General features: G+C 57.7%; 1 protein-coding gene across 1 annotated transcript in view; it reads left to right on the forward strand.

Moving 5' to 3' along the window:
• NEUROD2 (neuronal differentiation 2) overlaps positions 1 to 22017 on the forward strand; it is a 29201-nt gene extending 7184 nt beyond the window's left edge. The window contains exons 2-3 of the mRNA XM_080679053.1: positions 17794 to 18127; positions 19249 to 22017. Coding sequence (XP_080535179.1) covers positions 19254 to 20399 — 1146 coding nt within the window. The 5' untranslated portion in view covers positions 17794 to 18127; positions 19249 to 19253 and the 3' untranslated portion in view covers positions 20400 to 22017. The remainder of the gene's footprint in view (positions 1 to 17793; positions 18128 to 19248) is intronic.
• Positions 22018 to 22519: the final 502 nt, after the last annotated feature.

A 22519-nucleotide genomic window follows, 5' to 3' on the forward strand; every position in this document is an offset into this window, starting at 1 on the left:
CCTGGAAGATGGGGTGCTAGGGGATGGAGAGGAGGGTCTGTACCCTCTTCCCCCAGCCTTTCTGGCACCCACAGCTCTGGCTGCTAAACCCTGGGGTTAAGAGGGGTCGGCAAGCCTAGCTGACAGAGGTACAAGCACAAGGGACAGACAGACAGGAAGGAGGAGGAAGGGAAGGAAGGATGACAGAGATAGGAGGAGAGAGAGAGAGAGAGAGAGAGAGAGAGAGAGAGAGAGAGAGAGAGAGAGAGAGAGAAAGGAGGAAGTAGAAAAAAGGTGAAAAGAGACAGAAAACCCATGTGAGAGATGGAGAGACAAAGGGAGGAAGAGAAAGCGTCACGACAGAGAGGCAGGAGACGGAGATGGAGAGAGAACAAAAATAGCTCAGCATTAAGATAATTGCAGCTCACAGCTCTGCCCTCCGCTAGGAATTAAATGAGGTTTTATTACTTTGATTTTTCTCTCCTGGATCCTACGCGACTTCTCAAGAACTTGGGGAAAAGTTTTTCAGGTGGGCGGTCAGGTGGTGGGGGCTGCGTGGGTGACAGAGGAAGGGAACAGGACTTCTGGGAGCTGGGGGAGGTATTGGGAGCGGCAAGGAAAGAGGGGAGGAGCTGGGAGGAGAGGGAAGGGAGGGGAGCCTGTGTCAGGCACATCCCAGAGGGGCTGAGAAGCAAGGGGCCAGGGTGACCTCCATTCTCTCTGACTTAGAATTAATCATATGCAAATGAGATGTAAAAATAATATGCCACTCTTTGGGTATTATTCTTGAGTTAGAAGCACAGGCGATTAGGCCCAAGAAACAAATTCAAGACCTTGTTTGACATAACTCTAATTGAACTTTGGATCTTTCTACTTGGACTGACAAAAAAAAAACCCCTCTTATCACAGGCTGGGTATTGATGCACAATAGGTGTAAGCACACTATTTTTTAAAAAATATATTTTATTGATTTTTTACAGAGAGGAAGGGAGAGGGATAGAGAGTTAGAAACATCGATGAGAGAGAAACATCCATCAGCTGCCTCCTGCACACCTCCCACTGGGGATGTGCCCGCAACCAAGGTACATGCCCTTGACCGGAATCGAACCCGGGACCCTTCAGTCCGCAGGCCGACGCTCTATCCACTGAGCCAAACCGGTTTCGGCAGCACACTATTTTTTAAAAGATTTTTAAATTGATGTTTTAGAGAGAGAGGAAGGGAGAAGGAAAGAGAGAAACACGGAACCGCAACCCCCTATCCGGAACCTACTGGGAATCGAACCAGCAACCTTTTGATGCACAGGACGATGCCCAAACAACTGAGGCCCACCAGCCAGGGCCTGAGCACACTATTTTGAGCGCACAATTTCTCTTCACATCATTGCCTGGTGCTTGCCACAGTGCCCGGCATGCAAGAGGGACTACATTAACTGTTCTCTGGAAGGTGAATTAGGGAGGGTGGTGTGAGGCCTTTGCCCTGTTTCTCGGAGGTGGGGAGAATGGACAATCAGGAATATTCTATTCCTTCCCCCAAGCAAGATTCAGTCTCATGAACTGAATATAAACTGGGGAGCTGGGCAGACCTGAGGAAGAATCTTAGGCCTATACCTTCCCGTGTGACTTTAGACAAAGTTCTTAGCCTCTCTGGTCCTCAGTTTCCTTGTGTTTCAAAGCCCAGCTCGTAAGTAACAGTGACAATTCAATAAGAAGTGAATAGAAGCCGAAACTGGTTTGGCTCAGTGGATAGAGCGTCGGCCTGTGGACTGAAGGGTCCCAGGTTCAATTCCGGTCAGGGGTACGTACCTTGGTTGTGGGCACATCCCCAGTGGGAGGTGTGCAGGAGGCAGCTGATCGATGTTTCTCTCTCATCGATGTTTCTAGCTCTCTGTCCCTCTCTCTTCCTCTCTGTAAAAAATCAATAAAATATATTTTTTTTTAAAAAAGAAGTGAATAGAAGTCAGCAGGAAAAGAGGAAGCCCAAATATGAGATGGATTGACTCCATGAAAGAAGCCATAGGCATGAGTCTACAGGAGCCGAGCATGGCTGTTCAGAACAAGACATTGTGGACATCATTCATTCATAGGGTCACCAGGAATCAGAGCTGAATCAATTGCATGAACACACACACACACCACACACACACACACACACACACACACACACACACGCCCCAGCCCAGTACAGGGCTCCAGGTAGGTCATCAAGAAAGTTCCAGCTCTAGGGATACAGTCTGAAAATGGCCAGCAGGTGGCAGAGTCGGCTAGAGTTTGGGCTGACCTGATGGCACTTTGAGACTGTAGTTAGGCATCACACCCATGACCTTGGCACCACTGAGTTGAACCCAGCTGGCTGGGTTGGCATGAGGCAGCTGGAAGGGATGCCCCAGGAAGCCCTGGAAGCAAACTGAGAGAAGCTGGGGAGCACTAGCTGGGCGCACTGGGGCATCTTTCCCTGACCCTGGTGGTGGTGATGGGCAATGGTGGGGGGAGGGGGGAGGAGCGGAGCCTTCCAAGTCCTGCCTCTGGAGAGGAGTGGACAGGGTACACGTTCAGCAGGGACAATGGTGGCTCCAGGACAGGCAGGCAATCATCCGAGACATCCATTCACACACTCATTCATTCATCCATTATGCATCCTTTTGCTCATTCAATAAATTCCCATTGGGTGCTTTAAAAAAACACACACACACTTTATTGAGTTAGAATTTATATACAATAAAATGTACCAATTTTAAATATACATTTCTATGAGTTTTTGAAAATTTTATAGCATATAACCACAATCACAATACAGATATAGAACATTTTCATCACCCAAAAACATTCTCTTTTGCCCCATGCAAATCAACCTCCCCTCTCCCCTCACTGGGTGTATCATTAGTCTTAGCACACTATTTTGAGACATATCCTTCCCACCATCTGTCTTTGCACCATCATCTGCCTGCCATAGTGCCCAGAATACAGTAGGCATTGCATGCTGTAGAAGGGATGGATTGAGAAGTGAATGAATGGATGAATACGTAAGTCAAAGACATTGACTACGGCGCATATATGGAGGCATTTACTCTCTGCTGGGCACTGGGCTAGGTCCTTTATATACACACTAGTGGCCTGGTGCATGAAATTCGTGCACATTAAAGGAGAATTAATTAGAGGAAATATTTTAATATTGCTATTTGCCTTTTCTCTATAATAGAAGTGTCAGAGATGAAAGAAAATTAGTAAAATGTATATGAAAATCTTCCTTCTGTCCAGGTCTGGGGTGCGTCACAGGAACCAGAGTCAAGCCCCTGCCCACCCACATGCGCCTTGAAATCACACGAGACCCAGACCGAGTGGCCCCACCCCCATTGGGCTAGATCCAGAACCAGCCAGCCCCACCCCCCTCAAGCCCGCTGGGGTGGGGTGCACACCTTGAGATCCCCGTCAAGCCCCATGGGCAGGGAGCGCAGCCTGAGGTCCCCCGTCAAGCCCTGCTAGGATGTGGCCTGAGGTCCCCCGGCCTGGCACCAGGGCAAGGTGTGTGGCCTGAGGTCCCCCGTCAAGCCCCACCAGGCGGGGGAGGGGAGGGCGCAGCCTCAGGTCCCCTGCCCCGGCCCAGGGCCATGCAGCCTCAGGAACCTGCTCATTGCTCATTAAGGCTCATTATGGGAACTCGGCCTCCCCTGTGAGTGCAGCCATCTTGTTACAGTGTGATGATCAATTTGCATATTCCCTCTTTATTAGATAGAATTACCTCATTAGTATCATTCCATTTTACAGATGAGGTGAATGAGGCTCAGAACCTTTTGCCTAGACCCAGAGCCTGGGTTCAAACACAGACAGTCTGACTCCAGAGCTCTCACTCTTTACTGCTGCCTTTAATACATTCAGGATGGGCAAGTGGAAGGTCGCCTGCATGTACTGCACCCACCTTCTCTCTTGCTCAGCGTTGGACAGGGTTTCTTTCTTGCCCAGCCTAGTTTGGACCCATCTGGGGTTGGCAGAAGTGGGGTGGTGGGGTGGGGTGGGAAGCAGAAATCAATGTGCCTAGGCTGCCCTCTGGTGGCAGATATGAGTACAGCGGTTTCTCTGCTTTCTGGCGCCCCCAGGTGGGGTGTTGCTGAAAAGAACGAACAAGCCAGCAGCCCACAGCGGGGGCAGCCTCAGCCCCGGGCACCTGGAGACTCCCTGCTCTGGCCATTCCTGGTGCCCCCGGAGGTGCCAGCTGAGGCTGCCCCCGAAGAATGCCAGCTGCTGGAGCCCGCCGCCTCCCACCCCCTCCACCAGCCTCACACACACTCCAATCCCGGTCCAGTCGGCTGCTTCCATTCCCTGAAGAAGAGGCCCTAAAGTTAAAACAGCTGTTAATTTATAAACCAATTTTTCCGTGACTGCTTAATAAATCGCCAGCAGCTGCTCTGCCCCCTCCTCCTGCCCAGGCACCCGGCCCTGAGGGCTGCATGGAGAAGCTCAGAGCCACCAGCCTCCCCTCCTGCCTCCTTCCCCCAACTCCCCAACTTGCCCCCATTTTCCAGGAAAGTGGGTGGGCTTGGGGAAAACCCTGATGAGCCCAGCTTCTTTGGGTTTCGGTGGAGTGGAGAGGTGAGGCTGGGTTTTCTTAGCTAGTGGGCTGCAGCCCAAAGGCCATCCCTAGCAATGCCCTACAACCCCCTCCCACCCCCCCCAACACACCCCTAGACTCCCAGGCCCAGAAGGTAGATGTCAAAGGTTACCTTGGCTCTGGGGAGATGAGGGTGTCCAGATTCCCTAGAGACATTTCCCTGAGCCCCTGGGAGGTAAGGGGACTCTGGGCTCATCCTTGACAGTGCTGGAATCTCAATTCCCATATCAGGGTGGTCCCCCTGACAGATGCTAACAACTCCCTGACTCCGCTGTTCTCTCAAGGGTGGGCTGGGGAGATGCCCACACACCCATCCTCAGGATAATAACAGGAGGGATTTGGGCCTCCAGAACAGTCACTTTGCCCAACTCCCACATACAGAAGGCACCATGAAAATCCACCTGGAGGGTACAGGCATGTTCTTTTTTTTAGTTGTTTTTTTTTTTTTAATTGATTTTTTAGAGAAGAAGGGATAGGGAGAGAGAAACATCGATCTGCTACCTCCTTTATGCCCCCTGAGCCTGAAACCTAGGCATGTGCCTTGACCAGGAATCGAACTGACAACTTTTCAGTGCACAGGACGCCGCCCAACCCACTGAGTCACACCTGCCAGGGCCACAGGCATGTTCCTTCTCTTTGCATCTGCAAATTCCAAAGGCACTCAGGGGGAAAGTCCTGCTGGTACTGTGACCCCTGACTCCTCTGGGCAAGGGGTCAATCTTGCCATGCCCCTGTAGCCACAAGGAGCTCCATAGAAAAGGGGAAGTAGGATGACAAAGCACAGCAGGTCAGGAGTTCAAATCCCGGCCTCCCACTTACTAGCTGTGTGACTTTGGACAAGTAATTAACCTCTCTTTCCTTCGTTTGTCTCCATTTATAAAATAGGGATAATTACAGAATTATGAGAATTAAACAAGTTTATGCATATACAGTGCCTGGCACATAGGAAGTGCTTACAAAGTGACAGAGTATTATCTTCGCTTCCCCCTGCTGGATCTCCTGGGTCCCCCAAGTAGCAAACCTTGGGGTGGGGGTGTTCAGGAGATGTTCAGGGGGTAGGTAGTAGTGCTGGGGACAAAATTAAGAAGAAAACCAACTAGGATTCCTGAGTTGTATGGTTCTGACTGGGCTTTCTCATTCTGGGCCATTCTTCCACCACCTCCCCCAATCCCTTCACCCCCGCCCCTGGTAGCCATGCCCCCCCCCAGCCTGCTCCTTGGGAAAGAAGGGAAAGCTTACACACACACACACACACACACACACACACACACACACGCCAGCTCCTGGAGCCCCTACCTCTTAAGAATTAAGTTCTTGCCCTAGCCGGTTTGGCTCAGTGGATAGAGCGTCAGCCTGTGGACTGAAGGGTCCCAGGTTCGATTCCGGTCAAGGGCATGTACCTTGGTTGTGGGCACATCCCCAGTGGGAGGTGTGCAGGAGGCAACTGATCGATGTTTCTCTCTCATTGATGTTTCTAGCTCTCTATCCCTCTCCCTTCCTCTCTGTAAAAAAAAACAAAAATATATATTTAAAAAAAAAAAGAATTAAGTTCTGCCCAGTCGGTATAGCTCAGTGGTTGAGCATCATCCCGAGAGGCCACCGGTTCGATTCCTGGTCAAGGCACATGCCCAGGGTTGTGGGCTTGATCCCTGTGGAGGGCGTGTAGGAGGCAGCCAGTCAATGATGTTTTTCTCTTTTCAATTTTTCTATCTCTCTATCCCTCTCCTTTCCTCTCTCTCTCAAAAATCAATAAACATATTTTTTAAAAAAAAGAATTAGTAAGTTCCTCCCACAGTCTGTCTAATTGAAATCCTTCCATTTCTTCTCTTGTTCTCTAGTCAATAGGGGCTGCCATGAGCCTTTCCTGCCCCACCCCCATGGGGATGGGGAGGCGTCAGAGAGCCTGCTGGACTCTTGTGTCACACAGGCCAGTGTGAGACTGGCCTTGCCATATCCTCCTTGTGTGCCCAGAGCAAGTTAGTTGGCCTCTCTGGGCCTTGGGCTCCCCAGCTCTATAATGGGGAGATCCCAGAAGCTACCTCCTGGGTGTTGTGAGGGTTGAACGCGACGCTGCCCACGAACCACGAAGTTCTTAGCATCAGGCCTGGCTCCCAGCAGGTGCTGGGGACATGGTGGCGGAAAGGCAGGTGGCGGAAAGGCAGGAGTGTGGTGGAAAGATGCCAGAGCTGGACTGTCTGGGGTCAAAGCCCACGCCACAACTCCCAGCTGAGCGACCTTGGCTCTAACCTTTCTGTGCTTCTGTGTCTTCGTCCCTAAAATGGGGACTATATCCGAACCTACGACGGTGAGACACCTGGAGCTCTGGAATAGTTCTCCAGCTGCTAAGTGTTTGCCCGAATCCATAGTATTGTTAGTTGCTGTTACTGTCATCTGCCCCCGGCCTCCCCCCCGCCCCGCCCAGCACTGCTGCTCTTCAGGCTCTGCTCCACCCAGGGGCTTGTTGATGGCAGAGGTTGGCAGGGGTGAGCAGACCCAGACTGGAGACCCTGGTATTTGGGATCGCGGCTCAGGGCAGGCCCGCAGCCTCCACTTCCTCACGGCTGGCATCCCCATAGTTCTGGTTTGGGCGCCATCAGGAGGCACACCCCTCCGCCTCTTTGAGTCAATGGTCCTGCAAAGCAGCCAGCCTCCTCCCTCTGCCCAGGTCCTGACTACCTCCTGGAAATAACGCGGGTCCCGGGGGCCCACTCAAGCCTAGGACTGCTCTGCCAGGGTGCCAGCTGGTGCCCAGGGGGGGCGGGGCAGCAGTTTGATCATGTGGAAAGGGAAAGCTGGAGGCCCCCCAAGCCTTGGAGGCCCCCACCAGAGACAAGAAAGGACTGGGGCATCCAGGACATCCCAGTAACTTCCTTCCCCTCCGGACAGACAGGGTGAGAGCGAAGCTGGGCCTGTCCAGTGCCTCGGTTTCCTCAGCCATCCTGCAGGTGGAGTCTTCACTGCTGTTTCCCTCCCCCCTCCCTCGCCCCTGCCCCAAGGCCTTGGCTTTGGCCTCTCACAGCTCCTTGCCCTCTTTCCTTTCTTAAAGAAACCGAGCTTAGCCTCCTCCTCCCCACCGGATTCTCTCCTTGGAAGCCTCACAGAAGGACACTAAGCCCAGGAGGGGCGGGGTAAAAGCTAACCCCTTCCTGGAGACCCGCCTCTGCCAGGTCTGGGGCTGCGTCCCAAGCCCGCCCAGGGCGCCGACCCCCGGAGTCGCCCCGCGCTCCCGCCCCCGCCCCTTCCCGCCGCCACTGGCCCTTTAAGAGCCTCTCTGCGCGCCGCCGTCCCGGATCAGCCAGAGAGACCATTAAAATTTTATGCAGAATGAAAATGGGCCAGGTCTCCAGCTTCCTCGCTCCCATCCAATGATTTATTACTCGCAAATACCACAGAACTAATTAGTATAGTAATTAATTAATACGCATTTGCATATTTGCATGTGCAATTAGTGCAGTGGAGTGATTACTGGGAGGATGAGGGGCCCCGGATTGTCAGATGTGAGGGGGAAGTGGCCTGGAAAAGAGTTAGTGGGAATGAACTTTGTAGGGAGCGCGAGGGCGGGGAGGGAGGGGAGGCGGGCAGGCGCGGGGCGGGGGCTCGGGGCGCGGGGGCGCCTGGCCGGGGCGCAGAGCCGCCCGCAGGTAGCGCCCGGCCGGGCCGGACCGCTGCCCCGAGATGCCCGTCGGGGGTCGCGACCCCGGCGCCCCCTCCCCGCCCCGCCCGCCCCGCGCGTGGCAAGGCTCCAAGCGTGCGCCTGATTGTTATGCATTGTGTTTCTTGTTGCGAGCGGAGCCCGCGGAATGGGGCTGGCACAAGCTGTTTCCCTGCCACGCGGCGGTGGCACCTTAAAGGGGCAGCGTTCTCTTCCCGCCGCCGCCGGCCGGGCCCCGGCCCCCCGACCCCACCTCTGAGCCGTCTGCTGGACCCTTTTCCGAGAGGCGACCTTGGGCTCACGCCGGGTTCCGGGCGAGAGGGCGCGAAGCGGCCGGCCAGGAGGTGGCGTGGCCCCCCGAGGCGCGGGGCACGTGCTGAGGGAGCCCGGCGGGCAGGAAGTCAGTCTGCGCGCTGGGCTCTGTGCCAGGCGCGCGGCGGGGGTGGGGAGGAGAAAACAGGGAGAAAGCCAGGAGGAGAAGGAGAGAGGGGCAGGGTCCCACTTGGTGCCAGGTGCTTCCTCATAGGACAACTGCTCGCTTGGAATCCTCGCAAAGATTCTGTGGGGTAGGGCTCCTTATGCCCATTCTACAGACAGAACAGAACAGTGTGGCAGGTGGCTAGTGATCAAGTGGTGAAGCTGGGGTTCCAGCTGGCCTGTCCAGCCCCAGGTGCTCAACGTGGTGCCAAGGGCCAGAGGAGAAAGTGGCATTTCCTTAGGAGACACCAGGGAGGACTTCCTGGTGGAGGAAGCACCTTGCTGAGCCTGCAATGCAGAGGAGGACACCTGAAGAAGCTGAGGGAAGAGAGATGCAGAACAGAGAAACCCCATGTTTAATGTGACCGCCCCTCCCTGTGCATACAGGGACCCCCCACCCATCCATCAATAGAACTGCAGAGACTATGGGGCACAGGCTCCTGTGACAAAGGACAGACCTTATACACCAGTCCTTCCCGGGGCTCACTCCTTCCCCCTCTATTTCGGAGTGTGCTGGTCCCACAGTGCAGAGATCATGGGGGGTTTGGAGAAAGGAGCACAGTTTGTAATAACGAATAAGAGCATGTAGACTCCGAGTCAGAGCTTGGTTCAAAGCAGGCTCTGCCACGTACCGGCTGTGTGATGTTGGCCTTAACCGTAACCTCAGCCTCTCGGAGCTTCAACGTCCTTGTCTTTTTTTTTTTTTTTTTTTTTTTTTTTTAATATATTTTATTGATATTTTACAGAGAGGAAGGGAGAGGGATAGAGAGCTAGAAACATCGATGAGAGAGAAACATCGATCAGCTGCCTCCTGCACACCCCCCCCCCCCGGGGGATATGCCCGCAACCAAGGTACATGCCCTTGACCGGAATCGAACCCGGGACCCTTCAGTCCGCAGGCCGACGCTCTATCCACTGAGCCAAACCGGTTTCGGCCAACGTCCTTGTCTTTAGGTGGAGGAAATAGCCACCCCACCTTGAAGGTTGTGATGAGACTGAAGTAAGGTGACGCCTGTGAAGCCAGGGCCTGGCACAGATAATGCTCACCACTGTCATGGATTACAGACTACATTGTTACAGAGAAGCTCTGCAGCCCCAGGGACAGCAAGACCCCAGCGTAGGACTCGGGGTCCTAATTTCTAGTCCCAGCTCAGTTATTGGGTGACCCCAGGCAAGTTGCCCCCCTCTGTGCTCTGGTTTCTCTAAAATGGGGCACTGGTCCCTGATGCTCCCACCCCTAGACGGTTCCCTTTCCTCCCCGTACCCACCTCGGCCCCTCAGGGTTGTGAAGCAGGAAAGTAATGGCTGAGTCTCATTCACACTGTCCTGGGCTCCCATCTCCCAGGGGCTGAGCCAAGAGGTCTCTGCTTAAATTGTGACCTCCTGTCCTGATTGGTCACTTTCTGCACGACCCCCACTGGGGATGGAGCCCACAACCCGGCATGGGTCCTGACTGGTAATCGAACTGTGATCTTCTGGTTCATAGGTGGATGCTCAACCACTGAGCCGCGTTGGCTGGGGTGGCTGTCCTTTCGGTCCCCCTGTCAGTGCTGAGGGAGATGAGCAGGTGGGCAGGTGTCACTGTTCCCATTTTACAGTGAGGAAGCATAGGACCACTCCATTAGACCCAACGTGGAGACCCTGCTAAGTCCAGAACTGTTGGGACACCTTGCACTCCCCCTGGGTGTGACTGCCTTCTGGTGTGGACCCTCGGAGGGACAGGGCAGCACATCCTGCCTGCTCGCTTGGAAAACTGACAAGAAAGGCAGAACAAAGAGGTGGCAATGAACAGAACTCCAGGCACAAATTTTAACACATCAAGTCAATCAGGAACATTGGGCGAAATCAGCCATGTCTGGACAGGGCCGTGGGCTGAGGCAGCATCTTCACACCTGTTGGCTCCTTTAACACAATGGCCCATTTTACAGACGGGGAGCCTGACTTCCACGTCAGTGCTGGGATCGTGGGGGAGGCTGATGGCGGAGGAGGGGCTTCCTGTGGGTGGGTGTCCTGCCCTGGCTGCGGCCTTCCATCTCTGGGGTAGAACTGGCACCTCCTCAAACAGTGGCAGGAGAGGCCTTGGTCCCATAGCCACTTGTTGAAGATACTCTATGTGCCGGCCCCTGGGCCCAGTTCCTGCCTTCCAGGAAGAGGCTGTCAGGTTGGGTCAGATGTCATGACCTATGAGGTGTGCAAAGGAGGGGCATCTAATCCAGAGAGACTTCCTAGAGGAGGTGATGCTTCAGCTTACAAGGTGGGAAAGGGGGGAGGGCACAGCTCAGGCAGAGGGGACACCTGAGCAAAGGCTCACAGGCATGAGGCTGTGGAGGTGGAAGCAGTGTAGAGAGCTGAGGGGCAGAGGTCCAGACTGGGGTAACTTTGCCCTGACCAGTTTGGCTTAGTGGATAGAGCGTCGGCCTGCGGACTGAAAGGTCCCGGGTTCGATTCCAGTCAAGGGCATGTACCTTGGTTGCAGGCACATCCCCAGTAGGAGGTGTGCAGGAGGCAGCTGATGGATGTTTCTCTCTCATCGATGTTTCTAACTCTCTATCCCTCTCCCTTCCCCTCTGTAAAAAAATCAATAAAATATATTAAAAAAAAAAAAAAAAGACTGGGGTAACTGTCCAGGGAGAGTCGGACAGCAGCCAGATCAGGGGTGTCCCTAAGGAGCATGGCTTGATCCTAGGGGTTCTGGGGAGCCTTTAAAGGTGCCTTTCCAGAGGAGGAGGGTGAGCCAGGCCCATAAGACAGAAGGGTTCTGAGATATGGAGGGTAGCTTTGGGGAGTAGCATCAGCAAAGAAAAGCAGCTGGAGTGAGACTCAGCCTTGGACCTGGACCTCACCTCCCTACCCCTCAGGGAGTTCTCTTACCCCATGCAGGGTAGGAGTGGGGTGGGGTAGGAAGGAGAGGGGCTCCAAGTCTGCTGAGAGGTATGGGCCCAAACAGGGTTCCGCAGAGGCGACCCCTGCCTCGCTCGCCCCCAGGTCTCCAGCTGGGCAGGAACCACCCGGTGAGGGAGACACCATGGTGCCTCATGTGACCTCAGAACCAGAGCTTGAGTACTCCTGGGCTCAGCCTCCATGCCCCAGGCCCTTTCTCTGATGGCCACTGGGAGGAATCTGTGACCCCCCCGCCCCCCATCCAAGTCCACCTCCTCAAACTGAAATTTGTGCAAAAGACAGGAGGAGGGGGTGCTCTGGGCCGTATTGCTGTAGGAGATTCTCCAGAGGAGTACCCCGAACCCTCTAAACCAGCCAGGCATTGACACAACAAGCATTTATTGAGCACCAACTCAATACGGCCTGTGTGCAACACTGCACTAGTGAGAGATATACACCACCCTGGTCAAGTCAGGGAGGCAGATGGGTAAATGGATCCTCTTCACAAAGGGTGGCAGTGCTGGAGCTGCCCTGCCTGGGGCAGTCAGGGAAGGCTCCCAGGAGGCGGTGTCCATCCAGAAACCATTTGACAAAAGGGAGACTCAGGGACCAGCGCCCATCAGGAAAGGAACTTCTATCAGAAAAATGGGTCTCAGAAGTCAAAGGTTATGAGCCAAAGGTCACTCTACTTTGGGAGCAAGGGAATAATCCTGAGGGGGCTGGCTTGCTGAAGGACCAGGAGGTCTACTCCGACTCCCTTTGTCCTGGGTTGGGGGGAAGAAGGTCAAGGGTGCAGCAGGAGTTTGACCAGGAATCTCCACACAACACCTGGCCCCATGGGCTGAGCCCACCCACCTTTGGGCGGGGCCTAGACCCAGAGTGAGAACCAGAGAAAGGGCCCAGGAAGTCCAGGAGAATCCTGCCCACGTGCTGGAGGTCAGGACAGGAGGTCGGCAGGGAGGAGGGGGACTACACCTCGCTGGTCCTCCCCTCCCCCTCCCTCGTGGCACCACAAGGCACGCAGCCGCATATCACCCGTGCCAGCCCTCACCTCCCGGCAACGTCGCCGCATTCTCAGCCACGCCATCTGGCATGCCCGCCGCTCCCCAGAACACTGCAGCGGGCGGGGGGAGGGGGCAGCGGGGCAGGTGCCCACCCAGAGCCAGGAAGAAGCGGCAGGTCCCCCTCCCCCAAGGTCCTTGAGGACTTGAGGTGGGGCTGGGGAAGGGGGGGCAGGTGCTCTTACCCTTCAGGAGGAAGCTTCGAGCATCCCCAACTGATGGAACAGGCACCAGGCACCGTCTGGGTAGTGCCAGCCTGCCCCCTCCCCCCACAGCACAGCTATTGCCAGGAGCACAGGCCTCCGAGGGTCTCCAAATCCCTGCCCTGCCCCTCAAATCGGCAGTCGGGGTGGGAAGAGCAGGCCGCCCTCCTCAGCTCCCACCCTCATCCCCAGCCGCCCACCTCGCGGGAGGCCCCGGGAGACGGGCTGCCGGCCTCGGCCAGGCAAGGGGCCCCGCTTCTCATCCACCTGCCCCGCGTCGGGCGCTTGGCGGGGGCGGGGGGGGGACCAAGGCTCCTCTCCAGCACGCGGCCCCGCCCGTCCTCTCTGGGGCGCGGCGGCGGCGGCGGCGGCGGGGGCTAGGTGTCCTCCGGGCGCAGCGGCGGGAGCCTTTGCAGATGTGGGCGGGCATGTGTTTATTTTGGTGGAGCAGGAGGGTAATGAGCGCGGTTTACAGAACATCATCCTGTCCCCTGAGCGAGATTCCCCCAGACTGCTGAGGAATGCCCTCCCTCCCCGCCCGCCCCGGCCCTCCCCGCCCCGGCCCCGCCCTCCCCCCAGCACCCCGCCCCTCCCCCATCCCTTATCCCCCCCCTGCCCCCACCCCTCCCTGCCCCCACCCGATCTCTCCCGGCCCCCCACCCGATCTCTCCCGGCCCTGCCCCCCAGCACCCGCCTCCTCCCTGCCCCCAACCAGGTCCCTCCCGGCCCTGCCCCCCAGCACCCCGCCCCTCCTGTAACCCTTACCCCCTCTGCACCCACCCCTCCCTGCCCCGCGCCCCCTGCAACCGGCCTCTGCCCCGCTTAGCCCAACCCCCTTACCCCCACCCCCCCTAACCCTCCCCTCCCCCAGCCCCTGCCCCGCCCCTCAGCCCCTGCCCCGCCCCAGGCCCCGCCCCCAGGCCCGGCCCCGCCCCCGCCCCCGCCCCCAGGACCCGGCTGCACAAAATGGCCGCCGCCCCCCCCAGGCGCCATCTTAGGTGCCCAGACTGTGGCCTCCCCTGGGACGGGGCTGTGTCTCCATGGGAACCTCAGACCCTGGCTCCCAGCGCCCTCCTGGGGGAAGCGGGTGGGCAGCGGAAGTGGGGTCTCCAGGCCTGGCCGCGGTGCCCGCAGGCCCCTTCCCTCTCAGAGGCCGGGACAGGCCCAGGCCCCTCACCACTCCCTTCCCGTGCCAGGGGAGGAACAGATGGCATCGCTGGTGTCCTTCTCCTCCTCCGTCTCCTCCCTCCACTGCCGGCCCGTCCCCGTCCCCGTCCCCGTCCCCGTCCCGTCTCCGGGGCAGAGGGGCGCGGGCACGTGCGCACGTGTGTTGTGCCTCCCTCCAGCCCTGTCTGCGCGCCATCCCACACGTCCCTCTGCTCCACTTTCCCCGGGTTTTTATTGTATCTTCTAAATAAAGTTGAAATGTGTTGAGTGAGAAAAACTTGTTCCATTTTTCTGAAGGAAGAAAAGACAGGGCAGGAAGCAGGCGGGCGGGGACGAAGGTCCAATGCTCCTGCCCCCACCCCCCCCACGCTCCCGCCTCTTCTCCGAGGGCCCAGGGGTCCTCACGCGCAGAGCCCGGCCGGTCCGCAGGTGACGGAGGACAGGAGCACCTGCTTGGGGCTCCCCTATCCCGAGCAAGGTCCAGCCCTCTGCCCCCTGCCCCCTGCCCCCTGCCTGCAGCTGGGAGGGGCTTGGGAGACTAGACCCAACCTCAGTGTCCAAAGGAGGGGGCACTGGGTATCTTTGTACCCCAAGAAAGCATGCATTCGCTTACTCATCCATTCATTCACCCATGAACTCAACAAAAACCCAGTTCCGCCCTAACCGGTTTGGCTCAGTGGATAGAGCCTCGGCCTGCGGACTGAAGGGTCCCAGGTTCGATTCCGGTCAAGGGCATGTACCTTGGTTGCAGGCACATCCCCAGTAGGGGGTGTGCAGGAGGCAGCTGATGGATGTTTCTCTCTCATTGATGTTTCTAACTCTATCCCTCTCCCTTCCTCTCTGTAAAAAAAAATCAATAAAAATATATATTTAAAAAACACCCAGTTCCTATAGAGCCATTCTAAAAGCACCCTATAAAGCATTCCACGTGTGTGTGTGTGGGGGGGGAGGTATATGCACAAAACTAATATTGTAAAGCATTTACCGTTTACAAGGTGCTTTAATAAAAATGAGCGCTGGCATTTCCTGAAGCCTCACTGTATTGCTGGCCCTGTGCTAACCTCGTTTCATGCATCATCCCATTTAATACTAACCACAGCTCTAGGAGGTGTAGCATAATTATCCCCATTTTATAGACGGGGAAATAAAGGCTGTAAGATGTTATGGAACTTGCTCAAGGCACTCAGCCTTCTTTAAAGCTGGGAAAAGTGGGGTTGGCCAGGAATCGGAGCCCAGAGCATGTGCAGGCAACCAAAATGCCATACAACTGTGGGGGCTGGAGAAGGGCCACGTGTCAGGGTTGGAGACTCCGCCCTCAGCAAAGGGGCGGGAAAGCTCTGGACGCTGTTCCCAAACTTGAGCCTCTGCCCCTCCTCAGGCCCATCCTAGTTCCCTCTCCGCATGGCCAGAATGCCCCAGACCATCTGCCATGGGCAGGATTCTACGTCCCAGACCCACAACCCACGAGCGAGCGGAGGGGGAAGCTCACCATCAGCTTCTCACCGGGAGACCCCTGAGGCGATTGTGGGGATGTAGAAGGAGCAGGGCTGGGAGTCAAGCCCCAGCTTCTGCTCGCCACCTGTGTGCTCCTAGGCAGGTCAGCCCCCCTCCATGGGCATCTGAAAGGAGTTGGGACTTGTTTATTATTATTATTCAATTGGGATTTTAAAAAATATTTATTTTTTTATTGATTTCAGAAAGGAAGGGAGAGGGAGAGAAAGATAGAAACATCAGCGATGGGCCCTAGCCAGTTTGGCTCAGTGGATAGAGTACTGGCCTGGGGACTGAAGGGTCCCAGGTTCGATTCCAGTCAAGGGCACATGCCCAGGTTGTGGGCTTGATTCCCAGTAGGGGGCGTGCAGGAGATTGTTTCTATCTCTCTCTTCCTCTCTGAAATCAATAAAAATATATTTTTTTTAAAAAGGAACATCAATGATGGGAGAGAATCATTGATCGGCTGCCTCCTGTATGCCCCACACTGGGGATTAAGCCCACAACCCGGACATGTGCCCTGATGAGGAATTGAACTGAATCGTGACCTCCTGGTTCATAGGTCGATGCTCAACCACCGAGCCACACAAGCCACTGTTCTTCTGAGGCTCCTTATGGTTCCCACCAAGTGCCCAGGAGAGCCTCCTCCGACAGCACCAGCCCCTCCTTCTCCTTCTCCAAGGCCTCCTTCCCCAGTGTATGTGCCTCTTTCTAGAACCAAACTCATTCTACCAAGCATCGGATCAGTGTCCTAACAGCCCGAGAGCCCCTCCGGAGGCTCCCAGAGGGAGGAAACGAAATCTGTCCAGGTTGAGGGTGAAGTCCCCATCTTTGCGCCACACAGTGTCTGGCACATGGTTGCCATCAAAGCGTGTGTGTGTGTGTGTGTGTGTGTGTGAGTGTGTTTGTGTGTGTGTGTGTGTGTGTGTTTAAGGTAGAATTGAAATCGCCCGGGCACGTGTAATCTGGAGGGTGGGGAGAGGGTCAGGAAATGTGGGGCTGACACACACAAATGCCTGAATCAGAGTGTGGGCAAGGGGCTCTCTACGCCTGGCTCTGATGGCCTGCTCACACACAGGTATCTATCTGAGTAGGGTGTGTATCCATTTTCCGCACCACAGAGTGAGTGAGGAACAGGTGTGTGTGTGTGTGTGTGTGTGTGTGTGTGTGTGAAGTTACCTCCCTCAATCCATGCCATTTGCATCTGTGTCTGGCCCTGTGAGAGCCAGTGAGAGGGTTGGGTGAAAGGTGAGCTGTAAGATAAAACAGCAATTTCCTACCTTTCTTATCAAGACACCTGTCTGACCCACCTGCCCTTGGCCACTCAGAACTGCTGGACTTGGCTTCTGTGCTTTCAGTATTTTTGTATTTTTTGCAGGGAGAGGAGAAGGCTTGAGTCTTCTCCCAGAACTTTAGGCCATTCCCAGGCCAGCCCCCTCCCCCTCTCCCATAAGGGGGTCAGAAGGCCAGGAGAGGAAGATGCTGGTGGGATGGTGGCTTGTCTAGCAGGGGGAGGGGATGTTGGCGGGTGAGGAGTGAGGGGTTTCTGGGTTAGGAATCCAGACTGAGACCCTCTCTCCCACCCCCAGATGGTGGGTGCAGAGGCTCATCCCAGGGATTCCTTGCTACTCCACCCCAACATAACATGCCCCCAGACACACGAGGAAACCTCTCCCATCAGCTGACTCCACAGATATACACACGTCCCCACAGACACACACACGCCCGCCCATGCAGCGGCTCAGACATCCAGGCGAGTCTTCCCTTTTCTCTGTCTTTCCCTGGGTTTGAATTTCGTTCAGCCACATATGTTGTGTGTGCGTGAGGGTGGGTGGGGGAGGGGCAGACAGGGATGAGGGATGGCATGATGCCAACATCTACCTATGGGGCTTGGGCCAGGGACGCCCCCCCACAGCCACCCTGGGAGGGGCCTCAGCTGTCCCTTTGTAGCCAAAGGGATTCTCCTGGGGGTGGCAAGCACAGAAGTCCCTTCTCGGGACTTAAGGGTCTGGTCCCTGACCCACCTTTGGGGGCCTGCGAGGGAAAAAATGGGCAGAGCAGGACCCCGGAGGGAGCATGGAATTTGGGGCCACCACAACCCCCCCATTTCCAGTCTTGCCACCCCATTGTTCCCATGTGGGGGCTCTATATCCGGGGGGGGGGCAATTCCTCCCCCTCCCTCTCAATCCCTGCTTTCCCTGCTTTGGGCGGAGAGGGGAGGGCAGCAGAGATATTTATTTATTTCCTTTATTTATTTAATTTTTTTTTTTTTTGGAGTAGAGAGTGACAGATGGCGGCGGGTCCCGGGGGAGCCGGCTCTCCCCCAATGCAGACGCATGCCAATCACCGTCTCTCATGTGATAGCTGCTGCCCGTGACGTGCCAAGCCCATATGGCCTGGCATAGAGGCTGGTACCCCGCCTGGTAGAGATGCCACACTCGCTCCGCGGTTCGCATGGCGCTCTGAAGACGCCGGTGCCCGCCGCCTGGAGGAGCCGCTACCCCCGCTCCCTGAAGATGGGGGAACAATGAAATAGGCGAGAAGATCCCGGTCTCCCCCTCTCTCTCTTGCCCCCTCCCCCTCCCCTCCCCTCTCCCCCGGACTCCTCTCCGAGGTAAGTTGTCCGAAAGAGAGCTGGCTCTGACCCGCCGGCTGAGGGGGGGGGGCGGCTCCAGCCATCAGAGGGTCCCCAAATCCCCCTTCCTGGGGATGGCCCCTCACGGGGTGGGCAGCGGAGGCGCCCTGGGGTCCCGCGCCCCAAGGGCTGCAGCTGGGGGGCTTCGGAGGGAGGCGCCTGCCTGCGAGGGGCTGGGGTGGGAGCAAGACCACGGAGCGGCCGTGCGGAGGCTGAGACGGGACCACCCGTGGTCGGTCGTCCCGGAGGAACCTGCGACCTTCCCCGTTCCAGAGAGAGAGAGAGAGAGAGAGAGAGAGAGAGAGAGAGAGAGAGAGAGAGAGAGAGAGAGAAATTTGGATTTTCCCCCATCAATCCCGAAAATACAACGAGATCAGGAAAGCGATGTGGGAGGGAGGCCGTCTGATGGGGGGCAGGGGGTCCCCGACCGCAGGGGAGACGGCGGGCTCGCTTCCCTGTCTCCTCCCCACGCCCGGTCCCTCGGTCCTCGCCGCCCGGAGCCGCCCGGAGCCGGGGACGCGCGGCCTGAGGAGCCGGCGCTCCCGCGTCGGGAGCTGGGGCTGCGGGGGTGGGGGCCCAGCTGGGGGCGGCGCGCGGCCAAGTTGCAAATTGGATTAGGGAGCGGAGGGGTGAGAGCCGCGGGCGGCGGGGGGCCGGCGGGGCCGGGGCGCCGGGGCCCGAGCGGGCAGCTGTCCCCACCGGCGGCCGCCCAGCCCTCCTCCCCGCCGGGAGCCAGGAGGCCGTCAGGGCCGGTGCGCCGCCTCCCCGGCGAGATGTCCCTTCCCCAGAGCCCCTGCCCGGTCCCCGTCCGGACCCCAAGGAGACCCGGGCGCGGGGTGCGGCCCCGGTTCAGGCGCGGGGCGCAGCCGGGGCCCAGCGCCGGGAACCGGGCCTGAGCCGGGATCGGGGCGGGCGGGCGGGCGGCCGGGCCGGGGCTGGGCCGGCTCTGGGCGGGGCGGGCGGAGGAGGTGGGCGTCCTGGCCCCTGGAAGGGAACCCGCACGGGACTTGCGGGGGAGGCGGGCTGGGGGAAGGCGCTCTGACCCCGGCGTGCCCCTCACTTTGTGCTATGTCTCCCCTTCGCCCGCGGGGCGCCCTCAGGCACCATGCTGACCCGCCTGTTCAGCGAACCCAGTCTCCTCTCGGACGTGCCCAAGTTCGCCAGCTGGGGCGACGGAGACGACGACGAGCCGAGGAGCGACAAGGGCGACGCGCCGCCGCCCCCGCCGCCGCCGGGGCCGGGGGCTCCGGGGCCCGCGCGAGCAGCCAAGCCGGTCCCTCTCCGAGCAGAAGAGGTGACGGAAGCCGCGCTGGCCGAGGTCAAAGAGGAAGGCGAGCTGGGGGGCGAGGAGGAGGAGGAAGAGGAGGAGGAGGAAGGGCTGGAGGAGGCCGAGGGCGAGCGGCCCAAGAAGCGCGGGCCCAAGAAGCGCAAGATGACCAAGGCGCGCCTGGAGCGCTCCAAGCTGCGGCGGCAGAAGGCGAACGCGCGGGAGCGGAACCGCATGCACGACCTGAACGCGGCGCTGGACAACCTGCGGAAGGTGGTGCCCTGCTACTCCAAGACGCAGAAGCTGTCCAAGATCGAGACGCTGCGCCTGGCCAAGAACTACATCTGGGCGCTCTCGGAGATCCTGCGCTCGGGCAAGCGCCCCGACCTGGTGTCCTACGTGCAGACGCTGTGCAAGGGCCTGTCGCAGCCCACCACCAACCTGGTGGCCGGCTGCCTGCAGCTCAACTCGCGCAACTTCCTCACGGAGCAGGGCGCGGACGGCACGGGCCGCTTCCACGGCTCCGGAGGCCCGTTCGCCATGCACCCTTACCCGTACCCCTGCTCGCGCTTGGCGGGCGCACAGTGCCAGGCGGCGGGCGGCCTGGGCGGCGGCGCGGCGCACGCCCTGCGGACCCACGGCTACTGCGCCGCTTACGAGACGCTGTACGCGGCGGCCGGCGGTGGCGGGGCGAGCCCGGACTACAACAGCTCCGAGTACGAGGGCCCGCTCAGCCCCCCGCTCTGTCTCAACGGCAACTTCTCGCTCAAGCAGGACTCGTCGCCCGACCACGAGAAGAGCTACCATTACTCTATGCACTACTCCGCCCTGCCCGGTTCGCGGCCCGCGGGCCACGGACTGGTCTTCGGCTCGTCCGCGGTGCGCGGGGGCGTCCACTCCGAGAATCTCTTGTCTTACGATATGCACCTTCACCACGACCGGGGCCCCATGTACGAGGAGCTCAACGCGTTTTTCCATAACTGAGACCTCGAGACCGCCCCTTTCTTTTTCTTTTGCCTTTGCCCGCACCCCTGTCCCCAGCCCCTGAGCGCAGGGGCACCCCCATGGCGCCGGGCGCGGGGTGCGGGCCGCCGGTCCCGCGGTTCTCTGGGCAGCACGGTCCTCTTAACAGTGGGTGGCCCTCCCAGGGGCCTCGCTTTCCCCAGGGGACTCGCCTTCTCTCTCCCCAAGGGGCTCCCTCCTCCTCTTACCCAGGGAGTTCTTCTCCAAGGATCCCCTTAGGGCACGTACCTGGAGTCAGCCCCCCCCCCTTACCCTTAGGTTTCCTGCTCCCTTTTCCCTGCAGACCCCGACGAGTTAGAAAGGGGGCAGCTGAGCTGTGGGATAATTCCCCCCTCTCATTATTATTATTATTACTTTTAAAACAGTCACAGAGCTGCCGAGGCAGAGCAGAGCCGGGCGCCCCCTCTTTCCGAACGAGGGCAGAAGCCAGGCTGTCCAAGCCTGGACCTGGATCGCCTTCACCCCAATCCTTAGTCTCAGCGTTTTCGTGATTTTAATTTTGGCGGGAGGGAGTGTGGATTGAGAGGAAAGAGAGAAGCCAAGACAATTTGTAACTAGAATCCATTTCCCCCTTTCCCTTTTTTTAAACAAACAAACAAACATACAAAAAAAAAAAAAAAAAAGCTAAGAGGCGACGGAGGCCGAACGCAAAGTCCGGATCGGAGAGAAAACGCAGTAAGAACTTTTAGAAGCAATAAAAGGCAAAAAATACTACTACCAATAATAAAAAGACACAAATATCTATGCAAGGAGGTTCTGACTGAGCCTAGCGGCCCGGCCCGGCCCCGGGATGCCCCTCCCGGCCCGCGGGCTGCGCCGCCCAAGCGCGGATCTGTGCACTTTGGTGAAGTGGGGGCCGGCGCCCGCCAGCTCCTCCTCCCCAGGTTCTTACAATCAGTGACTCGGAGATTTGGGGCCCCAGTGCCACTGCCCTCCCCCCGCCCCGTCCCCGTTGTGCGTCATGCTGTTTTTTAAAAACCTGTTTCCAAATTTGTATGGAATGGCAAACTGTTGGGGGGGTCGGTTTGGGGAGGGAGGGTTTGCATGAGAGACGTACACACGCACACCACACCTCACGCACACTCGGGCCGGGCGCGGGCGTCCGGGGGCAGGGGGAGGAGAGCTCCGTGGTTTCCCTCCCCTCAGGCACCTGTACCCCTTCCTGTGGTGAGACTGGAGGCCAGGATCTGGGGGCAGCCCCGCCCCGCCCGACTGTGCTCCGGTGGGCGCCAGCGCCCAGCGATTTCCGGTGGCTGGAGAAGGGGTTTTTGTCCGAGTTGTCCTCTGGGCTCAGGCTGGCAGGTGGGCAGGGAGAGGGCTGAGGGCTCCTTCTGGAGGCTCCGCAAAAAGGGGCAAAAGAAGACCCTCTCCCCACCGGAGGCAGGAGATCAGGCATCCAAACACACGGTGCAAAATGCAAACCCACAGGCAACACACCCACTCACTCACCCATACACTCACACGCAATTTTACCTTCCTCTTGTAGCGAAGATTAAACTCCCGTCGGACACCCGAAGTGCATTGCGTGTTTCTGTTCAGTTTAATGACGATTAATAAATATTTATGTAAATGAGATGCAAAGCCGGACCGGTTTCTCACGGTGGCCTCATTTCATTCCAGGGACTGAGCTGCGGCTCTGGGTGATGGAGACAGTCAAGTGACTGTGCAGAGGCCAGGTACAGGGACCCTGGCCATCCTGGGTAGGATTCCCACCCTCGAGATCCCTCACACCCATCCACTGGGCACCCCAAACGGCTACACTCACTGTGCCTCCCAGACCTTACACAGACACACACACACACACACACACACACACACACACGCATGCCCCAGCACAAAGCATTGCACTAATCTCCTTACACTCCTTCAGTTCCCAAACATGCAGGCAGTGCACCTCCATGGGAAACAAAATATCTTTTCATCACTGGAAAGTGACGGAGTTGGGAGCAGCCAGTTATTTGACAACTCTCTGTGCACTGTTGCAACAAAAACAAGTGTGCGGGGATAAACAGACAACCATTTAAGCCAGACATGGCTATTTTTAATTTATTAAAAAATTATAAGGCCATGAGGATGGAATA

The sequence above is a fragment of the Plecotus auritus genome, assembly GCF_963455305.1.
Source record: "Plecotus auritus genome assembly, chromosome: 7".
Classification (NCBI taxonomy): domain Eukaryota; kingdom Metazoa; phylum Chordata; class Mammalia; order Chiroptera; family Vespertilionidae; genus Plecotus; species Plecotus auritus.